The 22,728-nt window shown below is 39.9% G+C and overlaps 1 protein-coding gene across 8 annotated transcripts in view; it reads left to right on the forward strand.

Annotated features, from left to right (window-relative positions):
- Window positions 1–22,728, forward strand: part of GSAP (gamma-secretase activating protein) — an 85,122-nt gene that overhangs the window by 10,515 nt on the left and 51,879 nt on the right. For 5 of the 8 annotated variants that reach the window (XR_011231747.1, XM_069461336.1, XM_069461340.1 and 2 more), the window contains exons 3-8: window positions 992–1,048; window positions 7,399–7,468; window positions 7,776–7,829; window positions 15,336–15,424; window positions 19,589–19,658; window positions 20,850–20,899. Coding sequence is in view for 5 of the 8 variants with exons in the window: in XM_069461336.1 (XP_069317437.1) it covers window positions 992–1,048; window positions 7,399–7,468; window positions 7,776–7,829; window positions 15,336–15,424; window positions 19,589–19,658; window positions 20,850–20,899 (390 nt within the window). In the remaining 3 variants the exon portion in view is untranslated. The remainder of the gene's footprint in view (window positions 1–991; window positions 1,049–7,398; window positions 7,469–7,775; window positions 7,830–15,335; window positions 15,425–19,588; window positions 19,659–20,849; window positions 20,900–22,728) is intronic. The other 3 variants (XM_069461339.1, XM_069461341.1, XM_069461342.1) reach the window with 1 other exon arrangement.

Genomic DNA, 22,728 nt, shown 5'->3' on the forward strand with positions numbered 1-22,728 from the left:
AAATGCCAAGTAAAATGTGTCTTAACCTAATTAATATGTTACATTTTTATCTTTGAGAAAATGTTAAATAAGATTACTCTATTCAGACTTAGATATGCTAGGACTTTTGAGGCATTATCTGACAATGTGTTTTCAATGTTGTATTCTAAGGAAAATTTAATGTTACTGCTAACTTAAGTAGGGACACATGAAAGAATGATTCCAATGGCCGGTTTGCTTTGTACAGCTGCATCACTGTACTTTTTTTTTCTTTTGATTTCAAAAATATTTTGTGTCAGCCGGGCGCAGTGGCTCATGCCTGTAATCCTAGCGCTATGGGAGGCCGAAGCGGGAGGATTGCTTGAGCTCGGGTGTTCGAGACCAGCCTGAGCAAGAGCGAGATGCCGTCTCTACTAAAAATAGAAAGAAATTAGCCAAACAACTGAAAATAGAAAAAATTAGCTGGGCATGGTGGCGCATGCCTGTAGTCTCAGCTACCTGGGAGGCTGAGGCAGTAGGATTGCTTCAGCCCAGGAGTTTGAGGTTGCTGTGAGCTAGGCTGATGCCACGGCACTCTAGCCCAGGCAAGAGAGTTGAGACTCCATCTCAAAATATTTTGTGTCTAAGGATGGTACCTTTAAGGAATTGTATGATTCTGAAAGTTTTACTTCTGAGAATATCATGGACTTGTTATTGCCATTCCTATTATCCGTCATATATGTTCTCAAAGATGTAAATGGAGAAACAAAAAGATTCACTTCTTTACCATGCTCAGGCCTACTAGACGGGGTCTCCCAAATTCACTGAGCTGTACCTATTGATCCGTTTTATTTTTTTGAGCCCAAATGACTAGCTGAATCAGGTTTAGTTTCTTTTTACATGCACAGCAAGCTTCCTTCAAAGTGCTTATTGCTAAGATTGGTTGAATTATTGCAGGTTTGCTTTAAAACTAGTAACATTCTAACTTCCTAAACAATGACATTTAATACATATCTTGTTAATTTTTTTTTAGGGTGATAAGGGAAATATCTTCTTTGGATTATATGATTGCCAAACCAGACAAAATGAGGTAAAAAAAAAAAATTACCATAAATCATAGATTACTTACTGTTTACTGCATTTAGAGTTTCCTTCTTTCTGTCTCCTCCTTTTACATAAAAGTTGAAAATAATGTAGTATAAAATGAAGTCGGAGGCCTCGCACAGTGGCTCACGCCTGTAATCCTAGCATTTTGGCAGGCCAGGATGGGAGTTTGCTTGCGGCCAGGAGTTCAAGACCAGCCTGAGCAAGAGTGAGACTCTGTCTCTACAAAAAATAGAAAAATTAGCCAGGCATGGTACATACCTGTAGTCCCAGCTACTCAAGAGGCTGAGGCAGGCAGATCGCTTGAGCCTAGGAGTTTGAGGTTGCATTAAGCTATGATGATGCCACTGCAGTCTAGCTGGGGTGACAAAGCGAGACCCTGTCTCAAAAAAAACAAGACAAAACAATAAAAAATAAAATGAAGTTGTATATAAGTTCCAACTTCATTTTCTAAAAATTTAGTTTATATTTCTTTCGTTTTCTTCTCCCTTTACCATCTCTTGGCCCTATTATCTTAGAAAAACAAAAGTACAAGGACTCTTGGACCAAAAAGTCAGTTGAAGTCTTTTAGTCCTTTGAGATTTAAGTAAAATTGTCTCAAACCAATTATCCTATATTCTGTAAGAAAGTAGGAAGTCTGATGCCATCTTCAAGATTTGTGTGCTCCCAGGTCATCTCATAATGACCTCTGGCTCTGAATTCTGCTTCTGCATAACCTGCACTTGTCTGCTTCTCATGACTGCTCAATGATCTGGGTGTGGAACTCAGCCCCCTTTCCTTAATTTTTCCCCAAACTGCTCACATAAAACATTGGTCGATGTGATGGGCTTTGTCTAATTCTTGGGGCAAAAGGGAGGGAGTCATTTTGTGCCTATGTAAAAACAATTTAGAATGAAATATTAGGCATCCTTGAACTTAAATGTCCTTTATCCATTCCAAATTTCTCACAGGTCACCTTGCTCTTCAGGCTTCCAATATGATGCCTGGTTAATTCTTTCTTCTTTCCCATTTTCTCACCCCTTTCACCCTGATTCATTCATCATTTGCTGATCCAACAAATATGCACTGAGTGTTTCCCCTGTTAGGTGCCTGAGACACAGTGGTAACCAAGACAAATCCTGTCACAATACACAGTCTAGGGAAAGAGACAATAAAATCTCAAGTTTTTAGTGCAATCCTTAACTTAATTTCTGTGTGGTATGTATTAATATTCTAAGAAGATGGTTTGAGAGGAGACATCATAGTCTTCTGTCAACCTGGTTTTGGTGGCTATTACTAACTTTTGTGGACACATTCATCTCCCCCAAGACTGTGTGCACTTGAAAGTAAAGAGCATTTTGCAAACTGATGTGTGTCATTCCCATTACATTGGGCTTACTGCCTTGCGAGTGGCAGGACTTCAGTAATGGTTTTCAATGGATTGGTAGTGATAGCTTCTTCCAGAGTGGCTGTGTTTCAAGTTTATTTAAGTGACAAAGCTTCTTTGGATTTCAAAATACAGAGATTTTTTCTGAAACTAGATTGGCTAAAGGATAAATTAATAGGAAATCTAAATTAGCTTTTGTTAATAGGCAAATCTTGCTTCTGAACCATAGTTGCTAAACAAATCCTCCCCTTCTGCCATATCCCCTCCACATACTCTCAAACTCTTACAACCCATATGTTTTTTATTAGCCCTTTGCTAGTTTTGTTGGAGGAATGAATTTGTATGCTAAGTCTAGCTGGACTTTAAAATTCTTTTCAAGTACTATATTTTTTTCTGGGAAAATTGCCACCAAGAGGGAGATGGTACTTTCTCTTGGTAATAGAGCTTCAGGATAATGGTGCTTGAGTCTTAACGCTTACCCATCCTTCACTCAAAGTTTTAATTTTTTAAAAATTTGCACAATGAGTACAGCAATGTCCTATGTACCCTTCACTCAGTTTTCCCCACTTTTCACATCTTGTGTTACTGTAGTATAATATTAACACCAGGAAATTGACATTAATAGAATGTGTGTGTGGTTCTATGCCATTTTATCACATGCATAGATTGCTGTATTTGCCACTGCAATCAAGATACAGAACTGTTCCATCGCCACAAGGATCGACTGGTGTTGACATTTCAGCAGTTTGAGTGAAGTATAGAATCCTTACCTCCTTTTAAGTTCCTTTACCTTTCCTCACTTATTAACACAATTGTCTTCATTATTTCCTCTAAATCTTTAATATCCACATCAGACAGTTTTATACTTTTTGCCTCAATTGTCAAACATAATTTAGAAAATGCAAGAGAAGGAAAGTCTGTGTTTACCCATATTTTTGCTCTTTCCATTGTTCTTTCTTCCTTACTGATATTCTAAGATTCCTTTTATCATTTCCTTTCTCTTTCAAGAACTTTTGTTTTTAGCCATTATTTTAGAGTAGTTATGCTGATGACAAATTTGCATAGTTTCCTTGGAGAATGTGTCTATTTCTTTCATTCCTGAAGGATAATTTTGCCAAATATAGAATTTAGGATTGACAATTCTTTTTGCTCAGCTCTTGAAAAATGTTTTGCCACTTTCTTCTGGTCTCCATGGTTTTTCATGAGAAATCTGCTGTCTTTCGAATTGTTTTTCTCCTGTAGATAAGGTGTTGTCTTTTTTTTTTTTTTTCTTGCAGCTTCCAAAAATTTTTTCCTTTGTCCTTAGTTTTTTGAAGTTTGATTATGATGTGTCTTGGTGTGTATTTATTTGGGTTTTTCCTGCTTGGGTTCACTCAACTTATTGAATCTGTAGTCTCTTGCCAAATTTGGGACATATTCAGTCATCAGTCATTAGGTTTTCAAATACTTTTTTAGTCCTACCCTGTTTGTCCTCTCTTTTTATGGACTCCGATTACATGAATATTCGATCTTTATTTATTTTTTTGAATGTTAGATCTTTTGCTATAGTCTCACAGATCTGAGATTCTGTTCCTTTTTTCCCCCCAGTTTATTTTCTTTTTCAGATTAGGTAATTTCTATTCTTTTATCTTCAAGTTCACTGATTCCTCTGTCCTCTCCACTATGTTGTTGAGTCTATCCACTGAGGTTTTGTTAAAAAAAAAAAATTGGGGTTATTGTATTTTCCAGTTGTGAAATTTGCATTTGTTTTTTTCTTTATATATTGTATTTCCTTGCTGATGCTTTTATTTTTTCATTTGTTTCAAGCATGTTTGTAATTAAGCATTTGTATGATGGCTGTTTCAAAATCTTTGTCAGAGAATTCTGATTTCTGTGTCATCTCATTGATTATGCCTATTGTTTTTTCTTCCGTAAGTAGAGATTTTCCTGGTTCTTGGCATGATGCATGATTTTCTATTGTATCTTGGACATTTTGATTATGAGACACCGGTTCTTATTTAAGTCTTCTGTTTTATCATGCCTTCTCTGATAGTATACCAGTAGTTCACCCCTACCTCACTACTGCTAGGTAGGGGTGAAGGTCCAGGTTCCCCCACTTGGCCTCCTTTGATACCCCAATGAGGAGAGGCACCTTGTTATGGCGGATAAGAGGTGGGATTTCAGGCTCCCCATTAGGCCTCCACTGATACCACAGCAGAAGAGTTGGAGGGAGTAGGGGAAGGCAGGTGTAGACCTTGTTATCGTTGGGTGGTAGTGGAAGTTCTGGCCTCCCATTCAGCCACCTCTGACACTGTCCCACTGAGGAGGGGGAGAGGCACCTCTTTAGTGCTAGGTGTGGGTAGACACCCAGGGTCCCCACATGGCTTCACTAATACTCTTGGTGGGGGAAAGCTCATTACCACTGTGCATGGATGGAAGTCCTAAGTTCCTACTTGGTCTTCTCTAATATCATTCTTGCAGGAGTGGGAAGGGTGCCTTGTTATAGTTGGGCGAAGAGGGGAGTCTAGGCACCCCACTCAGCTTTTGCTGGTAGAGGTAGGAGTGGAGTTGCATTTTTTTCCATGATGTTTGGCTGGAGTAAAATGGTTATAGTCTAAAAGTTTTCTATCTTGCTAGGTTTCTCCTTTCCTGTTCATTTGGCTAGAGAGAATGGGTGTGTGTGTGTTTTTGTATGCTCCTGTCAGCATTTCTGTTTTCACTTCTTTAGTTCCAAGTATGGGATACATAATGCAAAAGTAAAACCCAAGAAACTCACTACTGTGTCACTCCTCGGGGCCTGTGGTCCCTGGAGGGTCTGCCATCTTCTCTGTACTTTTCAGAGTTGTCTTAGATTTGTTTTATATATGATGTTCATTTTTAAGATGTACTTAGAGGAATAGGGAGAAATAGGTTGATTTCACCTCAATCTCTGTCTCTTTCTGAAGGTTTGACTGAATGATCTTTCCTTGCAGTAGCCAAGTGGAAAGCCATGTATTACTTTTAAGTAGGCAAGTTGCAAATACCTTTCCTTTCTCACCCCTCTCACCTCTTCCTCCACTCCTTTTCATTCAGGCCTTCCCTGTTAGTGCACACAAGAGTGGAGATGATCTAAGCTGGTTGAATAAAAGGGAATAATGGACTTTACTGGGAATTTGGTATATGGACTCCTTTTTTCTAATGGTGATGAGCAAACCCACTGGGTTGAAACTGCTGTGGCTTTGGGGAATAGAACTTGGAGTTCCATTGTGTGGAGGCTTAAAAATGTATTGAACCCAGAAAGCTGAGAGAATGGATATTTCCATCTTTGTATCAAGCCAATGCTGAAGTCATATGCCTTAGACTATTCAATTTGATGAGCCACTAATTGCTTTTTTGCATAAATTAGTTTGGAGAAGATTTTTTGATGCTTACAATTGAAGAATTCTGGTACTTGCATACCTTTTGGCCCAGAAATTCCACTTTTAGGTTTTGTTTCTATAGAACTGCCTGCACAAGTTCACAAAGATGTATGTAAAAGGAAGTTCACTGGATTAGTATAATACCTAAAAGTAGGAGGCAAACTAAATGCCCATTAGTAAGTTCTTCGGAAATTGATATAGCCGTTAAAGGATTAAGAACTCTATAAATGTATACTGGCACAAAAGTCTCTTTAAAACATATTGTTACATGAAGAAAAGCAAGTTGTCAGAATCATATATTCCATTTATGTTAAAAAAAAACTTGTAAGAAAAATGATAAAAGTGCATAAATATATATGGAAAATTCACTTTAAGAGAGCTGGAAGGCTGCAGAGCAAATTATAAACATGCTTCCTTTTGGGAGGGAGTTAGAATTGGATGTTTATATCTCTTGAATTCTTATTTGGTAATATTTGCATCTTTTAAACATGGAGACTATGCTTGTTATTTTATAATTAAAATATAAACATTAAAAATTAAGTATATACATCCATGATTTTTTTTATAATTTAGAACTCCTCAATTTAGAGCCAGAGTGAAAGGAAACCAAAATTTCTCACATGAATTCAGTACCTTCTTATTTACTGGAACTTCATTTTTTCTAATCAATTGTTCCCTGACTTTCCCAATATTTTCCACTAACTTTTGGCTTTAGCATGTTCTCAGTGTTTTTTGAGCATGCAGGTATTAATAACCTTAATACTTCTGCTATTTACTGTTTTTTCTTTGCCTATTCTCTCCTGAGGTCTAAGACTTTTTATCTTTCCTTTAACCTCTTAGTGTACTTTAAGAGAGGTTGCTTAATATAATTGATTTTTTTTTCCAGTTCCTCAATCTGCACATCACATCCTCCTCCTTCATGGCCATTTTCATTTTCTTTAATATTCAAGGAAATGGAATCTTGAAAAATTTTGAACATTTCAAATTGCAACAAGAAAAAAAAGATTAATGATAGAAGACTACCATTCTGGTCCCCTATATATTGAAGTTCTCCAGGAGATGTACTTGTGACAGTCTCTGAGACATAACTAATGATATCATAAGTTGTGTAATTTGATTAAAACTTTAGCTACCTCAGTAATTGCTAACATTTCAGTGCATAGTGTGGCAGACATCGTACTAAGTGCTTCATGTAGGTTATCTCATTTGATCTTCCTAAAAATCCCATGAGGTGTAGGTATTATGATTCCTATTTTACTGATGAGGGGATAGAAAGGCTGAATAATTTGTCCAAATACACAGCTAGCAAGGGGTAGAGTCAGGATTTAGTTGGGATCAAGGTCTGTGCTCTTAACCACTGTACTTGGATGTCTCATGGCTGAGTTTCAGTGCCAAACGTGACCTACAATAGCAAACTTTTTTCATAAAGAATGCTCTGGAATGTCTCAGCATGGCTAAACCAGTTTACTGATGGTTCTTTAGAAAAATATTTTGCCCCAATGATACTTAGTACAGAGCTTAATGTGAGTTTATATTCATACAATTGTTGTTTAATATGAAGCTCCAAATTAAAAAATATTTTTATTTTAATAGCATCTGTATACCTTTGAGAAAGACTTGCAGGTTGTCAGTTGCTCTGTCAACAGTGAGAGAACTTTGCTTGGTAAGTTGAACTCTTATTGCTACGTGTCAGTAATTAACTTTATATTTTAGGAGTTCCAAAGTATTGAATTTTTGCAATATTTGATTATTCTATAACAATGACTTTCTGGGAAAGAAATGTTCTTGGGAAATTAGGTTTGAAATAAAGAATCTGTAGAGTATATCTACGAAAAAGAATGCTTTGTAGTCTACCTTAATCTTCTACTGACAGGTCTTTGAGCCCTCATTTATTGTCAGATATAAAATAATAAACTTCAACAGCCACCCCATGGATCAATTGCTAATGAATTTTTTCCTTTTTCCATTAGCTGCAAGTTTAGTTCAATCTACTAAAGAAGGAAGAAGGAATGAGCTTCAACCAGGTAATGAAATTATAAGTGCATATTGGTAGATGAAGATTTATTGCGCCACTTAGTAAAATTTTAAGCATCTTTAGAAATAGCCTTATGGTATCTCAGAATGAGAAGGCAAAGGTCATATCAAGCATGAATGAGGTTTTCTTTAAAATATCTTTTGCAAGTAAATTTGAAAGTACAGAAAATCTAACAGTGAATAGCAGAAGTATTAATATGGTAATTATCACATGCAGAATAAATAAATGCTGAACTAGAAACCTATGGCCAAAAGCTGGTGTAAAAGTTTGGGAAAGTTAAGAATACCATTTTTTTTTCCTTATATCTGGTTAAGTACTGATTGGTACCAAACACATTGTGAATAGTTCCCAAAAGCTCAATTCCATTCATTTGCCGAGGCCCACTTTACAAGTTGTAGCTAGCTGTGTGATGGGCCCTTGTCCCTCCTCCTCCCCTTTTAAAAAAATATTCTGTATCATTTCTCCGTCTATAATCCAACAGTGTTGAGTTCCTGCTATGGGTCAGGCACTATACATGGCACCGAGGATACAATGGTATGTAAGAGAGGTGTGGTAACCACCCTGGTGGAGCTTTCAGGCTAGTCCTGGGTTTCAATTGCAGATGCATACAGTGGTCAGAGAGACCATGGAAGTGAAGCAGACTGAGTGTAAGAAAAAAAAAAAAGTGACCAAGAAAATGTCTTTCCCCCCACCCATTTTTAACACAGAAACCTAGAAATATTTTTTCTCTTTAATGAAAGAGAGTTCAAGAGCTCCAGGGACTAGTGGCGGGGTGGGGTGCTCCCATGGAGGACCTCAAAGGGGAGCCACTACGCAGTTGGCTCTGGCTTTTTGTTGTCAGTAGTCCAGTGGGGCCAGCTTTTCAATTTATCGAGAGAAGTCTGGACTTTGATATAGAAATCTAACTTGTAAATATTGACTCACATATCTTTAGAAATCCTCCTCGGGCAATGATAACCACCTGGGGCTGGAGCCAGCCTGTGGACTACCGTTTTCCAACTTCCGGTCTAGTAGGTCCCATCAGCCGTGTACTGTTCGATCCCAGGTGCTTTCCATCCATTCTGTTTGCTTGGCACTTAAATCCCTTCTATTGTTAGCATAGTTCCTGTTTAGATGTGTTCTCCTACGGTCACATGGGATGGAAAAAACCTTTGTACGTACTTTCCACATGAGGCTTATGAGGCAGTTCCGGGCTTCTCATGACACACATTTCCCCGCAGAGCCAGGTAGCGTGGCGAGGGAGCCACAGCTGGGTCTGGATGGCACCTTCCTGGGCCTCAGCAAGAGAGTTTAGGGGCAACGTTGGTGGGCAGGAGTCTTACCCTGAAACCTCATCGTTCACATTACTCACCCTTACCTCCCCCTGCGTGAAATGCTGAGAACCACAACAGCCCCCCTTGCTTCTGTGCTGTGCCCCCCTCTTATCAGGACCCTCAGCACCGTCTGCTCTTTCTAGAATGAGGAGCAATGCTCACTTCAGAGGAGATGGTGCTGGACTAGGTTAAGTGAAATATGATCTGGGACATTGGTGTCCTGACTCCTAAAACAAGGGTATGGACAAAACCAGGATATGGCCCTGACCTATGGGCTAATGAACCCCTTTATCCAAGAAGGGGAAAAGCCTAGCTGCTTGTGTTCCTTGGGACAGGCCGGGCCTCTGTACAGAACCTCGGGTGGCTCCCTGTGCCACCTGGTTCTTCTCATGCCTTATTCCTTTTAGCCTTGAACATTCTTTACTCTGGTAAACCTGGTAGTAACTGTATTTTTTGGATGATGTTTACCATCTATGGCTGATTGTCACACAGAACAGTAATCATTTGTGATTATATTAAAATAGGTATTTTCATACCAACTTTAAGTTTTATTTGATTATAACCTTATATTCTATTTAGGTGTGCATCCTCAGTCTTGTAATTTTGATGTATCTCTAGTGAGATTATCTGCTTACATCTTTAAAACCATTAGCATGGGCTGGGCACGGTGGCTCATGCCTGTAATCCTAGCATTCTAGGAGGCTGAGGCGGGAGGATTGCTTGAGGCCAGGAGTTTGAGGTTGCAGTAAGCTATGATGACGCCACTGCACTCTAACCAGCAGGGTGACAGAGAAAGACCGTGTGTCCAAAAAAAAAAAAAAAAAAGCATGAACATTGTTAGTTATCGTATCAGATACCTCATAGCTTTACATTGTAGCTCACCTTGTATGCCAGCCACTGTGGTGAGAACCAGCCCTGCTCGGGTGTAAATTGATAGTGCCTGATCTCAGCTGCTCTACCTACTTCTTTTCTGCCCTAGACCCTTGGGAAAATCTGTTTAGAACCTACACACGTACAACCCGAAAGTATGGTTGGGCATGATGCCCGATAGGGCAACCCATGACCCATGGGGGGCAAGGAGCTGAAGTAGAAATGGTCCCCCTTTCCATCCCTGAAGTGGATAATTCTGAGGGACACTCCAAGCAGCTTAAGATCCAAGGTAGTCACTAATTTGATAGTCCCCCATTTTTACTGGTGTACTTTTCTTCCCTGTCTCATTCTCCCCAGTTCCTCATGCCAACCCCTGGCTAGAGTGATCCTAGGGTAAATCTTGTCCCCTGAGATAACTTCTTGTCTTCGTGTTGGTCTCCCTACAAGTAGAGTCTGTGGCAAGGATTTGAGTGCAGTTGGTTTTTTGGGGGATGATCCTAGGCAACACTACAGGGGAGTGTGTAAACAGAGACCTGAAGGAAGGGAGGAAGCAAGCACGTGGCTCTGGGGAAAGCCTGTTTCTGGCAGAGCAGATGGCCAGCACAGGGGCCCTGAGGCAGGGCTGCGCCTGGTCGACTCCCTGTTCAAAGTCAGCAAGGAGGTAAGTGAAGCTGGAGTCCACTGAACAAGGGGCAGAGTGGTGGGAACTGAGGCCCGAGGAAAAGGGGCGTGAGGTGCGGGCAGACCACGGACACCCTAGGAGGCCACTGCAAAGACTTGGCCTTCACCCTGAGCAGGATGGGAAGCTATGTGGATTCCTAGCGGGGGAGTGGTCTGACTGACTTTGTAAAAGGATCTCTGTAGCTGCCTGGAAAATAGGCTGCAGGAGGGCACAGGGAGAGCAGAGAGTGGTTGGGAAGCTATTACAGTGGTCCAGTGGCTTCGACTAGGGGAGCGGAGCAAGGATTAAGTGGTTGTGTTTGGAAATATTTAAAAGATTGAGTTGTCAGGATTCACTGCTGGGTTTGAAAGGAGCATGAGAAAAAGAGGCAAGTCAAGGATGACTCGCTCCAAGGTTTTTTGACCAGAACAGGCAACGGTGTATGTATGTGTGTGTGTGTGTGTGTGTGTGTGTGTTGATGGGAGGGGCAGGAAAGAAGAGTTTGATTTTGGACATGTCCGTTTGAGATGCTAATGGATGTCCCCGTGGAGATGTGAGGTGGCAATTTGGATATGAGTCAGAAGTGCAGGTAAGAGGCTGGGGCTAGAGATACATATTTGGGAGCCATCAGTGTATGGGAGGTATTGCTCATCATGGGAAGGTTGCATTTCATTGTTAAGATTTCAGATATGATGCAATCAGAAAGCACTATGAGATCTATTATAATCTTTTGTCCTTTGAACAAATACATTGGAAATGTTTATTTCATCTGTCCATGAATGATCTTACAAGCCATTTGATTATAAAATGTAGTTTGCCTCAGGTGGTGTTTAGCACTCTGCTTAAAATGAGAGTTTTCTGTTGCAAATGAGACAAACTATAACATCTTTCATTTAAACAAAGTAGGATTCTTTGATCCACATGCTTTACAATGTAGTTTTTATCAGCAGTGTTCCTCTTCTTGTTGTGGCCGTGGCAGAGTTAATACTTCATTAAGAAAATGGCCTTCCATAGGAAGCCCCCTTTGCCCTCCGCCTCTTGGGAGGTGCATTTCATTTGCCACCAGGCACAGCAGATCCCCACTGGGCAGCAATTGGGTGAGCACATTTGTCCAGGGCCCCACTGCCACTGAGTCTCCAGCGCTTCCATGTGCCATTGTGGACGGTTAAGTGCCACAGATGCTCCGTGGAGCTGTGGTTTGGTTCAGGAGCTCCAGTAGCCAGAGCTCCTTCAGAACCAGCCCCACTGGACTCCTGCAACCTGTCACCATTTCACAGCCTGTACCTTTACCTGTGTCAGGCCAGGTTCTTTTGCCCACCCTCCGTCCTCCTCATGTCACACCTATCCCCGTGCCTGCATCCTGCTATCTCTCCTTCCCATGGTATCCAGACCCTCTGGGCCCTGTTTTCCCCTTCAGTGATGCCCTCCCAGAAGCCACTGATACCTTGTTCTCTAAATTCTTAATTCAGTTCATATGGAAGCATGGGATTTTATGGCTGAAAGTGACTGTAGAAATAATCTGGTTCTGTAGCCTGTTTTTTTGTTTGTGCGTTTGTTTTTTTAATCAGAGGGTCTTGAGGCCTAGGAAAGCTTGATGATTTGCTAGAAAGTATACATTAGGTTAGCGGCAGAGCTGAAACTAGAATTGTTGCCTCTAGAATTCTAATCCTGAATGCTTCCTGTTTCACTGTGAAAGCATATGGTATGTTATTGAGAGCAATTCCTATTTGCAAAGGTTTACTCTTTGCAAATAGAAATTATGCTAGTTAGTTAAATGTGTGGGCTATACTACAGAAGGGAAAAATTGGTGTAGGAAGATGGTTTCTGCCTTTGAAGATCCTTCCATTTTAAAGGTAAGGAAATTTAGCTGATAGCCCGTTATCTTATTTGCATAGAAATTCATGCTAAAAAGGACAAATACATGGTGAGTCCTTATTACTCCAATGAGGAAGTTTTCCCTGTCCCCCCATCAAAAGTGTTTTTTTTTTTCCCTCCAAGTTGAAATATATGAACTTTTAGGACAAGAGATAAAAATAATAAAATATCAGCTTGTACTATTTAATATATTAATTTAGTCACACACATTTAAAATAATGTAACAATAAGAAAATTGCTCCCACCCATTCTCACCTTTCACAGAACATTTCTATTTTTCTTTTTTTTTATAATATATTTTTAAAAGACGAAGGGTGAAGAGAAAGGAAATAACGTGTGTGTATAAAATGCCATGTTGGGGCCGGGCGTGGTGGCTCATGCCTGTAATCCTAGCACTCTGGGAGGCCGAGGCGGGTGGATCGCTCAAGGTCAGGAGTTCGAGACCAGCCTGAGCAAGAGTGAGACCCCGTCTCTACTAAAAATAGAAAAAAAAAAATTATATGGACAACTAAAAATATATATATAAAAAATTAGCCGGGCATAGTGGCGTATGCCTGTAGTCCCAGCTACTCGGGAGGCTGAGACAGGAGGATCGCTTGAGCCCAGGAGTTTGAGGTTGCTGTGAGCTAGGCTGACGCCATGGCACTCACTCTAGCCTGGGCAACAAAGTGAGACTCTGTCTCAAAAAAAAAAAAAAAAAAAAGCCATGTCGGTAGCAAGCACTGTTAGAAATGTTGTATGTATCATTTAATCCTTTCAAATTTTGTTTTTATTTCAGCCTATTATGGGGGTACAAATGTTTAGGTTACATATATTGCCTTTGCCCCTCCTGAGTCAGAGCTCCAAGTGTTCCCATCCCACAGACAGCGTGCACCGCACCCATCCACCCTGAACGTGTCTGATCTCAGAAGCTAAGCAGGGTTGGGCCTGGTTAGTACTTGGGTGGGAGCTATTTTTCTTCTCAGGTATCTTTTACACCAATGTCTGACTTATTCCCGGAGGCATTTTTAAGTCATCAGCAGATTTCCAAGGCACCTTGCCTTTACCTTGGTTGTACGATTCTGTCACTAGGATTTTCATCCTAAGCCACAAGTACCCATTTACCAGACATTTGATTTTCATTTGTTCTGGAGTTGTATATTTGTGATTCCACATAATAACTCACTCGCTGTCTTGCTTTTTCAAGACAGTTAATATTGTAATATTTGAAAGGCATGTTTATGGAGATATCCAGTCCTCACAATTGTTAGGCCATATTCCAGAAATTGTCCTATTAATACATCTCTTTACCCTTTTTTTAAAATTAAGCAGTATTGTCAGGTTACTTTCTTAAATATTGAAAACAGGCATTGATTAATTTCTAGACTGCTGTGCCATCCCCAAATTATACAGTATTATTCAAAATAGTCACTGAGAGAGCACCTGATCATATTAGAGTCTCTCTATTTTATTTTTTTGGAGACAAGGTCTCACTCTGTCACCCAGGCTGGAGTGCGCTGGAATCATCATAGCTCGCTGCAGCCTCAAACTCCTGGGCTGAAGCGATCCTCCTGCCTCAGCCTCCCGAGTAGCTGGGACTACAAGCATGAGCCACTGCACCCAGTCTGAGGGTCTTAATGAGAGCTCAAATATAAGGCAACTACTTCTTTTCTATGGTTTAATCTTGGGGGAGGGGAAACTTTGTTCTAAATTTAGGTATCTGTGGTGACTCCATTCTAGCCTGTGTCCATGGACTTCTCCTTAAATGCCATCTTCTGTGACATTTGCTGAGATGTGACACTAAGGAAATAAGTGGTTCATTATCGGTGCTCTACCACCATCCCTGAGGGAAACCCAGTTCCTGTCCTACTGATAGGTACTGCCAACCTTAACATGTGCACCAGGAAGATCTTTGTATTTTCATACACAAGCAATATTTGCTATTGTGCTGCAGAATTGGAATGACACTGAGTTGAATTGTGTTTATTTAGACTGAGAAGCCTAGAGGCCTGTGCAGCTCTACTAAAAATGGCTGAGGGATGGGGGAACTTGTTCCTCACTCCGTGCACATTGACTTCTCCCTTGGGGTGTTTTCTGTATCTATTTTGGATTTTAAGAAGTGTCAAAGTCAAACTTATAAGTCAAAGTGTCACACTTTAAGAAAAGTACCTTTTCTTGTGGAATAGCTAATATAATAGCTAACACATTTACATTTTCCAAGTTCAGACATGCCCAATTTGCAAATTGTAGAATCATGATAATTGAGGGGCAAAATGATCCCCATTAGAATCCAGTTTGGCAGGCAGTCTCATATATTGCTGGTAAGAACAAAGTTGTATACGGTAACCTATTTCAGAAGCCACTGTGTTTTAAATGTGCTGCTTTTGCATACACTTAGGAATTCTTATAACTTGAAATTTGTCTTCCCTGGTATCTGCTCTTGTTTCCAGGGTTGCTCAGAGACTTCCCTTGTTGTGTTTGCGTTTCTTGAGTGCCCTGTGGTTTTCATAACAAAATGCAGCTTCTTCAGGGCTCCTGAGAGTGTGGAAGGCAGGTCCTTTGCTGGGCCAATTGCTTTTTGGGGGTCCTGAAGCCACCACACATCCCTAGAGAGTAGAACTGGGAATAGATTGAGTTTAAGTCACCTAGAGGGAATGTACGATGATGGTAGAATTATTTTGTTAGCTACAAAGTCAGTGTAGTAGGATTTACCAGAAATTCGTCTTCCCACTTGTTTTGGAAAAGATAATGTGTGATATTCTAATCTTCATTACTAAAAGCCTCCTTTTCTCTGCAGGATCAAAGTGCTTAACTTTGTTAGTCGAAATCCACCCTGTTAACAATGTGAAGGTTCTAAAAGCAGTGGATAGCTATATTTGGGTACAGGTAAGTAAGCATGTCATTTATCACTTATCTCATTAATCCCAAGGCATGAAACCTAGAGGAAATGGTGTTGACAAAGTATTTTCACACACATTATCACATTTAATCCTCAAAGCAATCTTGTAGGATGGGTAGCAGCTAGAAGTATCAGCATTTCCTTTGCAAACATGGAAATTAAGAACCCAAACCTAGTTCTTCTGACTATTATACCATCATTTGTCTGATAGTAATTATAATATTTTATGATAAAATGTAGAATATTAAAACACATTTAAAGTAAGCTTTAAAATGGTTGACAGATTAAATATCTGATTAAATGACTGAATTCCCAAACTTATCAACTTCATGAGTTGATACAGAAACATTGCATGTATAATGCAGGTGGAATAGGTATAGTCAGTCCTCATTATTTGCAAATTTCATATTTGCAAATTCTCCTACTCACTAGAATTTATTTGTAAGAAGGCACTCTGCCTTCTTGTTTTAGCTCTTATACTATAAACAGATATCATTTTCATGGCCTAGTGCCATGTTTCAAATTTTGTGCTTTTTCTTGGTGATTTCACTGTTTAAAATGGCCCCCAAGTGCAGTGCTGAAGTGCTGTCTATTGTTCCTAAGTGCATGAAAGCTGTGCTGTGCCCTATGGAGAAAACATGTGTGTTAGATAAGCTGTATTCAGGCATGAGTTACAGTGCTGTTGGCCAGGAGTTCAATGTAAGTTAATCAAAAATATGTGTTAAATAAGGTGTCTTTAAGTCAAAACACACATAAAACAAGGTTTATGTATTGATCTCTTAACAAGAATGTTGCAACCAGAGGCTCGCTGGAACCTATCCTCGTGTGGGTTTCGATCATAATCCTAAAAGACGCAATCTTGAGCTCCATAATCCTAAATGTTGAAATTCAAAAAGATCAAGATCCCAAGTCTTAAATCTCTAATGTTTAAAGTTCTAAAAATCACAATTATAAGATAGATAGTATACCTGAGTGTTTATGCTTGCAAAAAATATGTATGTTTTTGTTGCCTATTTTATTGTGTAAATCGACCTATGAAATATTCTGTTGTATTTCTATGTTTCTCAGATAAATCCTCTTTTAAAAATGTAAAATATCTTTTTTTTTTTTTTTTTTTTTGAAATGGGGGTCTTGTGTTGCCCAGGCTGGTCTTGAACTCCTGGCCTCAGCAATCGTCTTGCATCAGCCTCCCAAGTAGCTGGCACTACAGGTGTTTCCACTGTGCCTGGCTAATAAATACCTTTTAAATAATTTTTAGAATTATTTTTTCAGAATTATATTTTGAGATTTTGATTTTCTTGAGATTGTGATTTTGGGGATTTTGGACTTGAGGGATTTTGATCTTTGGGGATTGCAATACTTGGGATTACAACATTTGGGATTGTGTCTTTCAGGATTATGATTGGCTCCCCTTGCATTTCCCCTGGCAGCAGCGGTTCAGTATGCAGTGTTTGTGGTGGCTTTACAGGACATAGCTAGATGACAAGTGTTGTGCAGTGCTACAGCGTCATTTCCCTTCACCCAATTTCACATTTTGCTACAGGGTCAAAACATTTCTTTTGTTCTACCTGGAGTCAAATTGTGTTACCCAGCGCATCTGCCTCTTCTGCCCTAACCCTACTCCCAGCTGCCAGCTGAGGGGTCTCCCTCTTCCAGCGTGTGAGGAGAAGGGGCCGCTCTCCTCCGCTCCTGGCTCCGCTGGGGGGCACTCCTCGCTTCCAGACAGGGCTGGACCTGCAGCTCCCAGCTGCTTCCTCCACCTCAGGAAGCTACTCCATCTGCACTGTCATCAGTGCAGGGGTGATAGGGGACAGAGCACGCATCCATTTTCTGTCCTGTTCTTTTGGCTTCCTCAGCGTCTTTACCTAGGGCTGTGTAGGTAGTAGAGATATTACTAAAGGCTTGGGGCAGCTAAAGGCAATTGGAGCATAGCAAGGGAAACTTTTTAAAAGTACATGGTTATACAAATTATGAACACATTAAAAACTACTGAAAATTGTATATGTTAACGTGGTTAAAATTGTGAATTTTATTTCAATTAAAAAATATTAAAAGTCCATGACACTTGGCAGCATCTGTAGGCCAAAAGAGAAGCCCCCATCCAAATAAAGTAAAACCTACCCTCATTCTGTGGGCCCATCTCAGTTCCTAGGCCTGCTCCCTGCTCCTCATGTCTATGCCTTTGGAGGGAGAAACTCCTCCAAAGAAATCTCCATCCTTAGCAAATCCCCACCTTCTCCCTTTCCCCATCCCTCCCTCCTCCCTCTAGAGAGATGCCATCCACAGTCCATTGAGTTTGGTCTTGCCCTGGAATCTATCTCCTTTTTCTTACCAAAAATTCCGTGGTGATCTCCAGTGGCACATTTATTTCCCTAAGCGTCGTGCGTGGTACTGACTGCCTTCGCAGAGGAACTTCAGCAGGACAGCGATGAGTGTCCCAGCATGAGGTGCATCTTCTAGGTAGTTCCAGTGGGAAATTACACACCTTTCCACACACCCAGACTGCATTCCCCCCAAACCCCAATATGAATTCTCCATATTTGTGAAGATAAATATTCCCCTAAATAAATATAATCTGTATAGATTCCTATTTACAATGCAAAAAATCACCTTGAATGCTTTTGTTAGAGCTGTGTCTGAAGCCTGTCTGTTTATTTTTTGGCTTGTAGGCCTTGCTCTAGGGCTGCCTCATAATAGAAAAACAGCACCCACATAAATGGGACTTTCAGAACTGTTCTCACCGATTGCCATGCAAAGACTAAGGAGAGGTGTAGAAGTTGGCAGTTGCTGCTTATCAGCACCTCAGTCCACATCTCCTTCCTAAGCAGGCATGCCCTGCCACCTCTGCAAGCCCGGAAGGCCACAGCACCTTCTGGAGGAGCACCTCCTTATTTTGAGGCACGGAGTGCTTGCTCTCTCATTGTATGTACAGTGTCACTCATCTGTTTTTCCTCAACACCAGTACACAAAGTAGCTTGTCTGATGTGTGCAACTTCACGAATCTTGAAATAATTCTATTTTTGTTGCTGAATTCTGCGTTGCTGTCTTTTTTTTATAATTTTGATGTTATTGCTATGAAGAATGGCATATAGTTAATGTTTTGGTTTTCAATTCTAAAAGGGAAACTTGACTAATAAATACTAAAAAAAATTAACCAGTTCTATTTCCAACTTAGGAAAATCTAGGATACCAGGTAATAATATTTTATCATAAATTTTTCTGGTTTTAGTGAAACTGCTGACTGTCAAATTGGGACATAAAAAGTTATGTCCTTTCATAATGGTTTCAAGTTTGGGGAGAAAAAGACAAAATTCACTGGTCTTTCATACCACAAAATGAAACTGCTGATTTATAGTCACCCTTTCAATGATGGCAGAATTAAGTCACTGGCGTCATCCATGACCAGTTTTCCCTCTTTATCTCAGCCGACAGCGTCAGGCCTTGTGTTGCGGGTGGCCTGCTTTGCCCTGTGGGAAGATACATAGTGGCAGGCCCGTGTGGGAGAACACCCAGAAGGAGGAATGGGGTGGATTAAGCTTTTCCTTCCCAGTGGCAGTCATTCTGTGCTTTGAGGCTTGTAAATCCTTGACCATGTGCCACACTGTGACTCACTGTCCTTTCTTGAAAAGTCTCGGGTTATGTTGAGCTTTGTCTTTTGGATTGTGGGACTTTGGAAGTTGTAATGGGGAAAGTGTTATTTGGGTCTCAAATCATATACCAGGTTTAGTTGCACAACAGCTAAACCTAGTATATACGGTGTGTGTATGAAATAGAACATTCTATTTGTGTGAAATAGAACATTCTGTATGAATGTTGTTTGCCTTGTTTCTGATTGGCCACAGAATCCAATATTCCCAATAGGAAGCACCATCCCTAGAACCAGCTTCAACTTGAGCCTTACTGTTTAAGTGAAAGATGACAGTGCCGCACCTGAGATCAATTTTTCCCTGGAAAACTGAGGTCCTGAAAGTGTTCTTCTTTCCTGCTTGCTTTGATCTGTGATGTGTGTGTGCGCATGTGATTCCCCTAAACTATGTTGTGATTCCCAGTTCCTTCTGTGGTAGTAATAGTACAGTGATTATACACACCTTTTGAAATATTTGTGCAAGCAAGGGAGTTGCTTATGATTTTGGTTACTTTCCTTTCCACAGTTCCTCTATCCATATGTTGAAAGCCATCCTCTTCCAGAGAACCATCTGTTACTGATTTCAGAAGAGAAATGTGAGTGTATCTTTGGGTGACATATGGGGATTTCACGAATGGCACATAGCTTCCTAGTGAAGTGTGGGACATGATTGAATCTTCTAATTGTCCACTGGCCATTGCCAAGGGTCCATGGACCTTTGATGTCCATTTGGGACCTGGAATTACTAAGGAAGGGCTTTTCCTTTAGCCCCTAAGTGTTGTTCCTCAGTCTTTTCTCAGTTTCCTCATCTTGAGAATGATGGGCTCTTGCATACATAGATTGGCAATTTTGTCACATGGTAGGATGTTTGTAGAACAGTTGCACAGGTCATTTTTGCCTTTAGTCCATCCTCCCTTGGGATATCTGTCACATCTGACTATGATAATAAGGAAAGAGGCTTGAATCCAGGGGGAAGAGGGGAAAGCTTTAGTAGCTAGGAGAGTTCCATGGCAGAACTTGAGGACACATACTAGGGCAAATTCAGACAGAGGCAAATAAGATTGGGTTATGTTGTTTTTAAGTTTGGGGAGGCAGGTAAAAGACAAAATTCACTGGTGAGCTTATCTAGTAAGCTGTCTTTCATGTCGTAAGATGAAACTTCTGGTTTATAGTTGGAAGGACAGGCCTGAGGGGTTAGGTTTGTGTTCAGTCTTGCTCAATTTTCTTTCTCACATTTTTGTAACTGGAACCAGCAGGAGGTAGGTATGCCTGAATCTAAGTTGTTACTGATAGAAAGGGACCATCTACACATTGACTCAGTTTTTAGGGTTTTGTTAGTATGCAATTGACCCCTATAAAAATACCTCCCCCAGATACCTTCTGTAATGAGTTGTCTGATATGTTCATACAAACAAGTGTTTGTTATCTGGAAGTGGAAGATAAACTCTGCTAAATGAGCTCTGTGTAAGACTGATAGCATCGGGCAGGCAAGTGGCTTATTGAGGGAACCTGGGGAGCAGAAGGGCTAAATGCTTCACGTATTATTGATACTGAGGAGCAGAGTAAATGCAGGAGTTTACCCCACTTTAAAAGACTGTAAAGGGAGAATGGAGAAAGGTAGTTTTTTTCTTTTCTCTATCAGGAGATTACTGTCTGTGATGATATTGTTTTGCAGCCAGTTGTTTAACCTGCATTGCTTTTATAAAAATTTGTTTATAACTGTTAGATGAAAAGAGTACTCGTGTTTTCTGAAGGTTAAATTATCTCTTTGTTTCTTTTTTTAAAAGATATTGAGAAATATCGTATCCAAGTCACCCAAGAAGATGGAAATAGAGTGGTAAAGATTTGAAATTCCTTTTGCTTCAGTGTTTCTTCCACGAAAGAGCTATATTTCTAGACTGTTAAAGATAGTCATGTTGTTGATACATAATGTTTTCTATATTTGATGTTACTCAAATGAATTATGGACTTGCTATTGTAATGTGTGAAACAATACAAATATATATGAAGTTAATTATCCCCTTTGTCTGTATCTCAGCCCCCAGCCTGTGTGGGTCTTTCCTCAGCTTTTACCTTGCTCATGCAAACCTTTGCAAGGTTAGATGCACATATGTGGGGATTTGATTTTTTACCAAAAGAGAACCATAATATATACATTAACCTGCTTTTGTGTTTGCTTTTTACTTACTATATCAGAAGTATCTCTATAGGTTACTAAATAGAGATACAACTAATTGGTTATTTTTTCAAATTTTTATGCATATATACACATAGATAACATGGGATCATAACAGATATGCTGAGGTTTTGTATAATGTCATTTTGTTTTCTTTTTTTTGCTTGTCTTCCACATCTCCCTTTTCTTTTTACCTCTAACTTTTGTTCACAACCTGGAATGTATCCTTTTATTCATTTATTTATTTATTTTTTTAGACAGAGTCTCACTCTGTCACCCTGGCTAGAGTGCTGTGGCATCAGCCTAGCTCACGGCAACCTCATACTCCTGGGCTCAAGTGATTCTTCAGCCTCAGCCTCCTGAGCAGCTGAGACTACAGGCATGTGCCACCATGCCCGGCTAATTTTTTTTCTATATATATTTTTAGTTGTCCAGCTAATTTCTTTCTATTTTTAGTAGAGACGGGTCTCGTTCTTGCTCAGGCTGGTCTTGAACTCCTGAGGTCAAACAGTCCGCCCGCCCGCCTCGGCCTCCCAGAGTGTTAGGATTATAGGCATGAGCCACCGTGCCGGGCTGGAATGTATCCTTTTATACTTCCCTCCATACTTGTATAATCTCCTACTCCCACCTCTGACACACCCAGGGGTTTGTTTATTATTCACTCCATTCAACTTTGTGAATTACCTACAAGTCAACTAGAGTAGCTCCAATTCATTCTCTTTAGAAGTACATAATAGTCCCCAGTGTAAATATCCACATTTTCTTAACCTTTCTTCTGAGAATGGACATTCACTTCACTCTCAGTTTTTTGTTGTGTATTATTAATCATCTCAAACATTTTTAGTCTTACAGCTTTATGTTTTGGTATATATATTTCTTTGAGCTAACTCCTCAGACAAATTGTTGGGTTGATGGGTATGTGCACTTAATAAATTTCAGCAGATTTTGCCAGATTACTTTGTAAAAAACTTGTAACAATTGACAATTTTACAAGCAAAATGTAAGAGTACCCTTTCCCTCTATCTATACCATTGATAAGTGTATTCACCTTTTCAAAAATTTCTAATTTGATTGGGTGTAAGTTGATACCCTATTATTATCTTAGTATTTCCCTTAATATTAACGAGTTTAAGCATCTTCTCCTATTGTATTGCTATTTGATCTGCTTTCTGAAGATTGTTTAGTTATATCATTATCTATTTTCCTGAGTTGTTTTTTCTTGATAATTTAAGATATTAGTATATTATTGATATTAAAGTGATTTTCTTCAATATTTAGTCTGCATCAAAGTAGTCTTTTCCTGAAAATTTTAGTTTTAAAGATATATGAACAAAATTGAAATAGAAAATGGCATTTATTAATTATGTATTGGCTACTGAAAGTCTCAAATCAAGAGGCCTGGCTGGAAAAATTGCCAGAAGAAAGTGTGTGGCTAGAGCTCTGGGCTAACAGTGGTCACCAGTGGCTAAGTAGAGGAGAGCACCAGGGAC

This window comes from Eulemur rufifrons, chromosome 29 (genome assembly GCF_041146395.1).
Source record: "Eulemur rufifrons isolate Redbay chromosome 29, OSU_ERuf_1, whole genome shotgun sequence".
Classification (NCBI taxonomy): Eukaryota; Metazoa; Chordata; class Mammalia; order Primates; family Lemuridae; genus Eulemur; species Eulemur rufifrons.